General features: G+C 44.6%; 1 protein-coding gene across 1 annotated transcript in view; it reads left to right on the top strand.

Moving 5' to 3' along the window:
* CACNA1S (calcium voltage-gated channel subunit alpha1 S) overlaps nucleotides 1-11,314 on the top strand; it is a 422,207-nt gene extending 410,893 nt beyond the window's left edge. Inside the window, exon 41 of the mRNA XM_077270340.1 lies at nucleotides 11,127-11,314. Coding sequence (XP_077126455.1) covers nucleotides 11,127-11,156 — 30 coding nt within the window. The 3' untranslated portion in view covers nucleotides 11,157-11,314. The remainder of the gene's footprint in view (nucleotides 1-11,126) is intronic.
* Nucleotides 11,315-13,109: the final 1,795 nt, after the last annotated feature.

Raw genomic sequence — 13,109 nt, 5'->3', positions numbered from 1 at the left:
TGTCAAAAATGTTCAACTAGCTTAAGCAGAGGTCAGAATCTGAAAAGTCTAAATACTAGTTGCATGCATAGACACTTAACCACCATGCATTTTCAAGCCTGGACTAACTACCAAACGTCCCTTAAGGTTGTAGCACCCTCGGCCAATGAAGCTAGTCAGCAACGCAACATCCCTTCCGTCACTGTAAGGCCACCATTTTCCGCACCACCGGCAGTATCTGTGCAGGTTTCTTTGCCAGCCAAAAGCAGTCAGGGTCAGGGAACCACCAGTTTTGTAGGAGGAAATATTGCATCTAGGGCACCGGCGGAAACAATACCGTCTCCAACCGTCTCTCAGTCTGCCATGTACACCGGCACACCCGAAAGTTCCACGATCTCCAGCTCTCCAGTCCAGCTCACCCTACATGAGACTCTGGTTAGAAAAAGGAAGTACTTATCCTCGCATCCGCGTACACAGGGTTTTAACGCCCACATAGCTAGACTAATCTCGTTAGAGATGATGCCCTACCGGTTAGTTGAAAGCGAAGCTTTCAAAGCCCTGATGGAGTACGCTGAACCACGATACGAGCTACCCAGTCGACACTTTTTTTCCAGAAAAGCCATCCCAGCCCTGCACCAGCATGTTAAACAGCGCATCGTCCATGCACTCAGGCAATCTGTGAGTACAAAGGTGCACCTGACTACAGATGCATGGACCAGTAGGCATGGCCAGGGACGTTATGTGTCCATCACGGCACACTGGGTGAATGTGGTGGATGCAGGGTCCACAGGCGACATCAATTTAGGGACAGTTGTGCCTAGCCCACGGTCTAGGAAACAGTTGGCTGTAGGCGTTCGCACCCCCTCCTCCTCCTCCTCCTCGTCCTCCTGCAGAAGCTACAGCTCTTCCACAGAACGCAGTCTGCCAACCACTCCATCGGCAGATGACACTGTTGCACACCAGTTGTCCCATTATGGGCCAGCTACTGCCAAGCGTCAGCAGGCTGTATTGGCTATGAAGTGTTTGGGCGACAACAGACACACCGCGGAAGTTCTATCCGAGTTCTTGCAACAAGAAACGCAGTCGTGGCTGGGCACAGTAGATCTTGAGGCAGGCAAGGTAGTGAGTGATAACGGAAGGAATTTCATGGCTGCCATCTCCCTTTCCCAACTGAAACACATTCCTTGCCTGGCTCACACCTTAAACCTGGTGGTGCAGTGCTTATTGAAAACTTATCCTGGGTTCTCCGACCTGCTCCTCAAAGTGCGTGCACTTTGCTCACATATCCGACGTTCGCCTGTACACGCCAGCCGTATGCAGACCTATCAGCGGTCTTTGAACCTTCCCCAGCATCGCCTAATCATAGACGTTGCAACAAGGTGGAACTCAACACTGCACATGCTTCAGAGACTGTGCGAACAGAGGCGTGCTGTTATTTATTTGTGGGAGGATACACGGGCAGGCAGTAGGATGGCAGACATGGAGTTGTCAGGTGTGCAGTGGTCTAAGATACAAGACATGTGTCAAGTCCTTCAGTGTTTTGAGGAATGCACACGGCTGGTTAGTGCAGACAACGCCGTAATAAGCATGAGCATCCCCCTAATGCGTCTGCTGATGCAAAGTTTGACGCACATAAAGGAGCAGGCGTCTGCACCAGAGGAAGAGGAAAGCCTTGATGACAGTCAGCCATTGTCTGGTCAGGGCAGTGTACAGGACGAGGTAGCGGGCGAAGAGGAGGTGGAGGACGAGGAGGATGATGGGGATGAGTATATTTTTAATGCCGAACCTTTCCCGGGGGCACAGGAAATTGGTTGCGTGTCACGGCCGGGTTCTGGTTTTTTGAGGGACACAAGTGACGTAGATTTGCCTGCAACTGCCCCTCAACCAATCACAACCGGAGATTTGACAACTGGAACTTTGGCCCACATGGCGGATTATGCCTTACGTATCCTAAAAAGGGACACACGCATTACGAAAATGATGAACGATGACGATTACTGGTTGGCCTGCCTCCTTGATCCACGCTATAAAGGCAAATTGCAAAATATTATGCCACATGAGAACTTGGAACTAATATTAGCAACCAAACAATCAACTCTTGTTGACCGTTTGCTTCAGGCATTCCCAGCACACAGCGCACGTGATCGTTCTCACACGAGCTCCAGGGGGCAGCAGACTAGGAGTGTTAGGGGTGCACACATCAGAAGTGGCGTTGGACAGAGAGGTTTTCTGACCAGGTTGTGGAGTGATTTTGCTATGACCGCAGACAGGACAGGTACTGCTGCATCAATTGAAAGTGACAGGAGACAACATTTGTCCAGTATGGTTACTAACTATTTTTCATCCCTTATCGATGTTCTCCCTCAACCGTCATTCCCATTTGATTACTGGGCCTCCAAATTAGACACCTGGCCAGAATTGGCAGAATATGCATTGCAGGAGCTTGCTTGCCCGGCAGCAAGTGTCCTATCAGAAAGAGTATTCAGTGCTGCAGGTTCAATATTAACCGAAAAAAGGACTCGTCTGGCTACCCAAAATGTTGACGATCTAACATTCATTAAAATGAACCACAACTGGATTTCGAAATCTTTTGCCCCACCTTGCCCGGCCGACACCTAGCTTTCCTATGAAAAGCTCTTGCCTGTGAATTACTTTTCTAATGTCTAATTTGCTGCAGCTGATTGTGCAGCATACGACATGTTTACACCTCCCTAAATGGCAAAACTCCCCACACGGGGCCGTGGTATCGCGACTTGGCGCAAGCACCCGTGAGACTGCTGTTTGTCTGAAGAGGTGGGTGTGCTCGCTTTTGGTTGACGGCATTGCTACTGGGTCCCTCATAGTACAATGTAGTGTCTCTGGCGGTGGTGGTGCGCACCCAACGTCAGACACACCGTTGTAACATGAGGGGCCCTGGGGCGGTCCCGCCGGCCTCAAGAGAGTTCCCCCCTACCCCAGCTCAAAATGTGCTCTACCACGTGCAAAATTATGTCGCACAGCTCCACCAATCTTTAGTCTATTCGCTGACATCATTCAATGTCTGGCACTGACAATACAAATTTGTAGACATCTATGATGCAACTTAAAGTAGTCTGTGTCTGTGTCCTATATTGGCACCATTAAATAGTTACTGCCAAATTACTATGTCAGAAACTCAGTAGATGAGCCCACCCCTGTACCTAAGTATGCCACCTTTTTTTTTGTTTTGGTTGTTTTGCGAGACATTAACATGTATTTATATTTTGGGAGTACTGGGACAGACACTCCTTGCACTACTCCTCCACTCACCACCAAGCTGCCTGTGTATCCATGTAACCGCTGTAAAGCTGCCATGAGCCTATTGTTTGTTATTTTAGGCCTTTGATAGCCTGTCTGCGGTCCCTACTTTAAATACTCCTCCACTCACCACCAAGCTGCCTGCCCGTGTATCCATGTAACCGCTGTAAAACTGCCATAAGCCTATTGTTTGTTATTTTAGGCCTTTGATAGCCTGTCTGCGGTCCCTACTTTAAATACTCCTCCACTCACCACCAAGCTGCCTGTGTATCCATGTAACCGCTGTAAAGCTGCCATGAGCCTATTGTTTGTTATTTTAGGCCTTTGATAGCCTGTCTGCGGTCCCTACTTTAAATACTCCTCCACTGACCACCAAGCTGCCTGCCCGTGTATCCATGTAACCGCTGTAAAACTGCCATAAGCCTATTGTTTGTTATTTTAGGCCTTTGATAGCCTGTCTGCGGTCCCTACTTTAAATACTCCTCCACTCACCACCAAGCTGCCTGTGTATCCATGTAACCACTGTAAAGCTGCCATGAGCCTATTGTTTGTTATTTTAGGCCTTTGATAGCCTGTCTGCGGTCCCTACTTTAAATACTCCTCCACTCACCACCAAGCTGCCTGTGTATCCATGTAACCGCTCTAAAGCTGCCATGAGCCTATTGTTTGTTATTTTAGGCCTTTGATAGCCTGTCTGCGGTCCCTACTTTAAATACTCCTCCACTCACCACCAAGCTGCCTGTGTATCCATGTAACTGCTGTAAAGCTGCCATGAGCCTATTGTTTGTTATTTTAGGCCTTTGATAGCCTGTCTGCGGTCCCTACTTTAAATACTCCTCCACTCATCACCAGCTGCCTGCCCGTGTATCCATGTAACCGCTGTAAAGCTGCCATGAGCCTATTGTTTGTTATTTTAGGCCTTTGATAGCCTGTCTGCGGTCCCTACTTTAAATACTCCTCCACTGACCACCAAGCTGCCTGCCCGTGTATCCATGTAACCGCTGTAAAACTGCCATAAGCCTATTGTTTGTTATTTTAGGCCTTTGATAGCCTGTCTGCGGTCCCTACTTTAAATACTCCTCCACTCACCACCAAGCTGCCTGTGTATCCATGTAACCGCTGTAAAGCTGCCATGAGCCTATTGTTTGTTATTTTAGGCCTTTGATAGCCTGTCTGCGGTCCCTACTTTAAATACTCCTCCACTCACCACCAAGCTGCCTGTGTATCCATGTAACCGCTGTAAAGCTGCCATGAGCCTATTGTTTGTTATTTTAGGCTTTTGATAGCCTGTCTGCGGTCCCTACTTTAAATACTCCTCCACTCATCACCAGCTGCCTGCCCGTGTATCCATGTAACCGCTGTAAAGCTGCCATGAGCCTATTGTTTGTTATTTTAGGCCTTTGATAGCCTGTCTGCGGTCCCTACTTTAAATACTCCTCCACTGACCACCAAGCTGCCTGCCCGTGTATCCATGTAACCGCTGTAAAACTGCCATAAGCCTATTGTTTGTTATTTTAGGCCTTTGATAGCCTGTCTGCGGTCCCTACTTTAAATACTCCTCCACTCACCACCAAGCTGCCTGTGTATCCATGTAACCGCTGTAAAGCTGCCATGAGCCTATTGTTTGTTATTTTAGGCCTTTGATAGCCTGTCTGCGGTCCCTACTTTAAATACTCCTCCACTCACCACCAAGCTGCCTGTGTATCCATGTAACCGCTGTAAAGCTGCCATGAGCCTATTGTTTGTTATTTTAGGCCTTTGATAGCCTGTCTGCGGTCCCTACTTTAAATACTCCTCCACTGACCACCAAGCTGCCTGCCCGTGTATCCATGTAACCGCTGTAAAACTGCCATGAGCCTATTGTTTGTTATTTTAGGCCTTTGATAGCCTGTCTGCGGTCCCTACTTTAAATACTCCTCCACTCACCACCAAGCTGCCTGTGTATCCATGTAACCGCTGTAAAGCTGCCATGAGCCTATTGTTTGTTATTTTAGGCCTTTGATAGCCTGTCTGCGGTCCCTACTTTAAATACTCCTCCACTCATCACCAGCTGCCTGCCCGTGTATCCATGTAACCGCTGTAAAGCTGCCATGAGCCTATTGTTTGTTATTTTAGGCCTTTGATAGCCTGTCTGCGGTCCCTACTTTAAATACTCCTCCACTGACCACCAAGCTGCCTGCCCGTGTATCCATGTAACCGCTGTAAAACTGCCATGAGCCTATTGTTTGTTATTTTAGGCCTTTGATAGCCTGTCTGCGGTCCCTACTTTAAATACTCCTCCACTCATCACCAGCTGCCTGCCCGTGTATCCATGTAACCGCTGTAAAACTGCCATGAGCCTATTGTTTGTTATTTTAGGCCTTTGATAGCCTGTCTGCGGTCCCTACTTTAAATACTCCTCCACTGACCACCAAGCTGCCTGCCCGTGTATCCATGTAACCGCTGTAAAACTGCCATAAGCCTATTGTTTGTTATTTTAGGCCTTTGATAGCCTGTCTGCGGTCCCTACTTTAAATACTCCTCCACTCACCACCAAGCTGCCTGTGTATCCATGTAACCGATGTAAAACTGCAGTATTTTGCTTATAAAAAAGAAAATACTGGAGAGATATCAAATGCAGACATTTTAACATTAAAAACAAAAACACATACAACAAAAAACTGGTACAGTACAAAAATTGGCCACCAGCTACAAAAACTTTCTCCTGCAAGTAGTTAACTGAAAGGTTTTTTTCCATTGAAAACACAGATATGGCATCCACCGAGTGTTGTCCTGTCGCGTCTTCTTTATATTATTGCCAAGAAGCTGCAACTGAATAAAGCTGAGCTTCTACCTTCTGCCTCTTATTAACTGCTTTTTTTAAAAAAAATTGTCCACCAGCTACAAAAACTTGCTCCTGCAAGTAGTTAACTGAAAGGTTTTTTTCCATTGAAAAAACAGATATGGCATCCACCGAGTGTTGTCCTGTCGCGTCTTCTTTATATTATTGCCAAGAAGCTGCAACTGAATAAAGCTGAGCTTCTACCTTCTGCCTCTTATTAACTGCTTTTTTTTAATAAAATTGGCTGTTCCGGCCTACTAAAGGTGTCTGTCTGCCCCTGCCTGGTGTTGTCCTCAACTGAATAAAGCTGAGCTTCAACCTTCTGTTCCAAATTACCATTTTTAAAAATGCAATTGGCTGTTCCGGCCTACTAAAGGTGTCTGTCTGCCCCTGCCTGGTGTTGTCCTCAACTGAATAAAGCTGAGCTTCTACCTTCTGCCTCTTACTAACTGCTGTTTTTTTAAAAAATTGGCTGTTCCGGCCTACTAAAGGTGTCTGTCTGCCCCTGCCTGGTGTTGTCCTCAACTGAATAAAGCTGAGCTTCTACCTTCTGCCTCTTACTAACTGCTGTTTTTTTAAAAAATTGGCTGTTCCGGCCTACTAAAGGTGTCTGTCTGCCCCTGCCTGGTGTTGTCCTCAACTGAATAAAGCTGAGCTTCTACCTTCTGTTCCAAATTACCATTTTTAAAAATGCAATTGGCTGTTCCGGCCTACTAAAGGTGAATGTCTGCCCCTGCCTGGTGTTGTCCTCAACTGAATAAAGCTGAGCTTCAACCTTCTGTTCCAAATTACCATTTTTAAAAATGCAATTGGCTGTTCCGGCCTACTAAAGGTGTCTGTCTGCCCCTGCCTGGTGTTGTCCTCAACTGAATAAAGCTGAGCTTCTACCTTCTGCCTCTTACTAACTGCTGTTTTTTTTAAAAATTGGCTGTTCCGGCCTACTAAAGGTGTCTGTCTGCCCCTGCCTGGTGTTGTCCTCAACTGAATAAAGCTGAGCTTCTACCTTCTGCCTCTTACTAACTGCTGTTTTTTTAAAAAATTGGCTGTTCCGGCCTACTAAAGGTGTCTGTCTGCCCCTGCCTGGTGTTGTCCTCAACTGAATAAAGCTGAGCTTCTACCTTCTGTTCCAAATTACCATTTTTAAAAATGCAATTGGCTGTTCCGGCCTACTAAAGGTGAATGTCTGCCCCTGCCTGGTGTTGTCCTCAACTGAATAAAGCTGAGCTTCTACCTTCTGTTCCAAATTACCATTTTTAAAAATGCAATTGGCTGTTCCGGCCTACTAAAGGTGAATGTCTGCCCCTGCCTGGTGTTGTCCTCAACTGAATAAAGCTGAGCTTCAACCTTCAGTTCCAAATTACCATTTTTAAAAATGCAATTGGCTGTTCCGGCCTACTAAAGGTGTCTGTCTGCCCCTGCCTGGTGTTGTCCTCAACTGAATAAAGCTGAGCTTCTACCTTCTGCCTCTTACTAACTGCTGTTTTTTTAAAAAATTGGCTGTTCCGGCCTACTAAAGGTGTCTGACTGCCCCTGCCTGGTGTTGTCCTCAACTGAATAAAGCTGAGCTTCTACCTTCTGTTCCAAATTACCATTTTTAAAAATGCAATTGGCTGTTCCGGCCTACTAAAGGTGAATGTCTGCCCCTGCCTGGTGTTGTCCTCAACTGAATAAAGCTGAGCTTCAACCTTCAGTTCCAAATTACCATTTTTAAAAATGCAATTGGCTGTTCCGGCCTACTAAAGGTGAATGTCTGCCCCTGCCTGGTGTTGTCCTCAACTGAATAAAGCTGAGCTTCTACCTTCTGTTCCAAATTACCATTTTTAAAAATGCAATTGGCTGTTCCGGCCTACTAAAGGTGAATGTCTGCCCCTGCCTGGTGTTGTCCTCAACTGAATAAAGCTGAGCTTCAACCTTCAGTTCCAAATTACCATTTTTAAAAATGCAATTGGCTGTTCCGGCCTACTAAAGGTGTCTGTCTGCCCCTGCCTGGTGTTGTCCTCAACTGAATAAAGCTGAGCTTCAACCTTCAGTTCCAAATTACCATTTTTAAAAATGCAATTGGCTGTTCCGGCCTACTAAAGGTGTCTGTCTGCCCCTGCCTGGTGTTGTCCTCAACTGAACAAAGCTGAGCTTCCACATTCTGGCTTTCGCCCTATACTATCAGATATTAAACTGCATTTGGCCTACTAGTGTGGTTATGCCCTTGAAACAGTGTCTGCTGCTCTTGGGTTTGCTACTCCACTGAACAAAGCAATGCCGCCTGTTTAGTCCTGTTACCAATTTTGAACTGCATTTAGCCTACTTTATTCTTTGGCCCTATATCTGTTTCCTCCTCATCCTGCCCATTGCCCAGCCACTGCTAGATGAGTCTGCTGGTACATTGACCTAGACCACTACATTCCCCTTATACTCTACACAGCCAGAATCTGACCCTGCTGAAAGTAAGGTTCCCCTTCCCGCATGTTATACCACCTTACACAGGGACAGAGAGGAAGGTGCAGATGAAAGTGCAGGTTCCTTCATCAGGTGGGGGGGCATACTCGTTGGCGACGTCACTGGCACAGGGCCCCTCAGAGTACGCAAAAGTGTCGCTGCTGGTGGGAGGCGCCCCCGCCATGCAAACACACATCGCTGTACTTTGAGGGGCCCTGTGCCAGTGCCAATGCGAACGAGTGGGCCCCCCCTGCTTGCTCAGGATCACAGCACTTGCAACGTTGAAATACTTACCTTTCCCTGCAACACCGCCGTGACGTAGTCCGCATTTCCTGGGCCCACGAAAAACTTGAGCCGGCCCTACTCCCCCCACAACTTTTGCCAAATGACCCCCAATTCCCTATGCCCAACTATTATTATAAAGTTAATTAAGATTGACAAGCTTCAGAAACAAGAATGGATGTTTTTGGCATTAAAATGGGCACTGTAGGTGTTTTCCTGGCCTCCACTCACTGCCGACTATGCTTCCCCATTGACTTGCATTGGGTTTCGTGTTTCGGTCGATCCCCGACTTTTAGCGATAATCGGCCGACTGCACTCGACTCGACTCTGGACAAAATCGGGTTTCACAAAACCCGACTCGATCTTAAAAAAATGAAAGTCGCTCAACTCTAATAGGAAGTGATTGATTGCAGATACTTATTCCAAAGGGTGTGCAACCAAATATTAAGTTGAGGGTGTCAGGGGTTTTATGTGATATATTCAAATTGTCTTTTTTTTCTCTTTTTTTGTGTTCCAATACACACAAAGGAAATAAACGTGTATAACAAAACATGTGTAACTGCAATAATTTTTGGGGAGAAATACTTAATCTTCTGGAACAACTTTCGGCCATGACTGTATGTAAATGCGGTGCTTCAGGGTATGGGCAAGACACTGATCTGCATTAGAATCTGCTTCCAGAGATTATAGCAAATAGAATGAGTTACCAGTGTGAGAAAAGTCACTAAAACCGAGCAGTAGAACTGAACTTTGTATTATTACAAACACATTTTCTGCATCTCTTTTAACTCTGCTGTATTGCAACACTGGCTGACTGTGAGATGGAATCTGAAGCGCTAGGAGAGAACACCTGCAGACATTTCAGTTGGGTACACTCACACTGGCATATAACATGGCCGCGTTCTCTCCGATGTTTTATACTATGGGGCATGAAAAACAATAACAGTGTGCTGCGGGTGGCTTTGATATTTGGATCATGTGTGTGATGCTGATTCACTTTTCACAAACAAGCCATGAGTCAATGAGTCAGAGGTCAAGAGCCAGAAGGGTACATTATAAACAGAGGGAAGAGACAAAGACGTAGTCAGGTAGTCGTCCAAGGTCAGAATACCAGAATGATAGCAGATCAAAGCAAAGGGGCTAGGCAAAACGGATGGTCAGGACAAGGTCAGGTAGCAAATGATCCGCAGCAAAGCACAAGGCACAGAGAAACAAACCACGCAGAGCTGAATCTACGTCTGGCAGAGATCTGGAAGGAGGAGCTGAGCAATCACCTGGGACAGGGAACACCTGAAGGCAATCCAGCACTTCCCAGTCTCAGGTTGGATGGCAGAGCTGTCAATCAAAACACCGTCAAAACATCAAAACACAGCATGCTCCTGAACCAAACTGACCAACTGAGCTGTCAAAGTACTGACAGCTTCAGCCTGCCCTGAACGATATTTGATGGCTGAGCTGTAAGTAACTGCTTCCAAGACACACTGAGGAGTGGAATCATGACAATGTGCACCCATACTAGTCTATGGGTGAATGTAAAACATTGCACTGCTCTTGTATGTCATCCGAATAGAGTATGATGTACGTTCACAGAGATAATGGAGAAGATGGAGAAATTAAATTCTCAATCTTCTCCACACCCAGTGATGCAAGAAAATCGTATAACACTCATATAACACTCAGATCAGAATCTAACAGAGTTTGAGCCAAGTGTCATTAGCATAATCGACCCGATTCTCTCTCATGAGAGAATCAACGCTAGTGTGAGCAAACCCTTATAATCACACACAGCTCTTCAGTGACATCAGTAGAGTGGCCATTACATATCAAACTGCCAATTCCTCCTTTTTATATAATATAAGCTCTGGAAGAAGATTCTAATGCACATCGGTGTCTGGCCCATATAGTATTAAACAGCTCATTTAGATTGAGTGATCCTTTAAAGAAGATTTCATTAAGCTAAGTTAAAGGGTTAAAGGTCTTAAAATATGTCAAGGCTATTGGAAAAAACTACCTTTGTGCTCTACCTACGGCTGCACGATTCTTTCTTGCACTGATGAGGTTTTAGTGCTGAGGTTCTGCAAAATAAAGCCCCTCATTAACTGCCATAATAACACATTAATCCCCATGTAAACATTTTTCCTTAGAAAACATAATGTCATGATACATATCTTTTTTTAATGCCCTGAAAGTGTTGTGAATGCTTGTTGTACATATCGTTAACCTCCTGCAGTATGACAGTTATTTGTATGGCAATATTCCCTTTCTATAATCACTGTGGATATGAAATTGATAAAAGGAATTATTGAACACTAATACAAATCTTCTTTTCCCTTAGGAGCTGAATCATCATTCCTTGAAAATGTGAAAATACAGCAAGCTAACTACATCACAATAAAGGGAGCTTGAGATTTACAAAAGGACATTTTACAATTTCACAATACTGGATTTAATATCACACAGTGAATTGTTTCCATGCCGTTTCGATCCAGTACTCATTAAGTAAAATAAAGCAATTTCATTTTATATGTAGTGTTTTAATTTTGCTACTGTTAAAATTGCTTTTGACTGTAGATAAAGAATAATAGATACAGTGATGGGATTTAATCTATGATACATGGAATACATGATGTATGATTGTCGAAGGGATTCTGGAGGCTATTTTTCAGTATGTAAATAAAACCACGTTAGCATCAGCGGGTTGCAATAATGACAGATGACGGTTTGGTTGTTGTACTTTGGGCTGTATGTTCACCATGCCCAGAGTATGACTAGCAACGTTTTGTGTTTCTTGACTGTGGACTGAATTACCTGTATGATGGTCTCCTTGCTGGAGATGGATTGCATCTTATGAAAACAGAAAAATAGAAACCAAATTACCGGTAAGTCTAATTCTAAGAACCCTCCAGGACAGCACCACATGAGGCTGTCTCCCCATCCTAATTAGGGACAGGAAACACAAAGATGTTTAAATAGCCCTTTCCCTCACTCCATCCTTTTTATTTTTCTAAAGGAACACACCAGTATGATTCCAATATTTGTTTAACACTAAGGAATCAAATGATTATAAAGAACAAAAATAAGGGGGGGACTAATCCATTCCACGACAGCACCAAAGGAGAAATACCAAAGAATTATGCTGTGGAGGGACAATTGCCAGGAGGACTTTCCTACCAAAGGCTAAATATTTTATAAACATTAAATATAATCTAAAATGATTAGTAAAGGTATGGACTGAGGCTCTGGTGGCGGCTTTGCAAATCTGCTCAATGGATGCACTAGCCTTGTCAGACCAGGAGACAGACATATGAGCTGGAATGAGCTTTCAGTGACTTAGTAGGAGACAGGTCTTGACTTCTATAAGACTATGATCGCTTTCTTTATCCAATTTGGCAGAGAACTTTTTGAAGCTTTTTTCCCCTTATTTGGTCTATAGTACTGGACAAAGGTTCAGATCAAGCTTCTGTTTACTCCAGATAGAGAGTAGTTCTTTGGACGTCTAATGAGTGAAACTCTATTTCTCTGCTGTCCTTTGGATTTTGGCAAGAAGAAAGATTATTTTCCGGGACATCTGAAAATCTGTTGCCACCTTGGGCAAGAAAAATAGTTCTAGGCAGAGTACTACCCTGTCTTCCATGATTCTCAGATAGGGCTCCATAATGGATAAGCATACAACTAAACAATGAATGAACTAAGAAGGGGTCCAAAGACCAAATCAATCAATGGAAAAAGATCACCAATGGATAAAAAGATTCATGTCAGCAGCCTCTAGGAAAGTTAATATAATTCCATCTTGGGACCTGAATGTGGTGGATAAAGGTCTGACTATGCTATATTTTGAACCAATAAACCAAACTCAGATGAACGGATTATCCTGGAAAGCAGCTTTCTTAGCAGCCATAACAACTGCAAGAAGAGTCGGGAAGATACAGGCCATATCCATTACAAATTCAACCAAAGAAAAAAGGAACCCCTAAAAAATAAATTTTATTAATAATTACTTAACCCCTTCACCCCCGGAGCTTTTTCCGTTTTCGTTTTTCGCTCCCCTCCTTCCCAGAGCCATAACTTTTTTATTTTTCCGTCAATTTGGCCATGTGAGGGCTTATTTTTTGCGGGACGAGTTGTACTTTTGAACGACATCATTGGTTTTAGCATGTCGTGTACTAGAAAATGGGAAAAAAATTCCAAGTGCAGTGAAATTGCAAAAAAAGTGCAATCCCACACTTGTTTTTTGCTTGCCTATTTTGCTAGGTTCACTAAATGCTAAAACTGACCTGCCATTATGATTCTCCAGGTCACTACGAGTTCATAGACACCT

Source organism: Ranitomeya variabilis, chromosome 1 (genome assembly GCF_051348905.1).
Source record: "Ranitomeya variabilis isolate aRanVar5 chromosome 1, aRanVar5.hap1, whole genome shotgun sequence".
Taxonomy (NCBI): domain Eukaryota; kingdom Metazoa; phylum Chordata; class Amphibia; order Anura; family Dendrobatidae; genus Ranitomeya; species Ranitomeya variabilis.
Note: the sequence above shows the minus strand (reverse complement) of the source record. Positions and strands in the feature narration are given on the sequence as shown.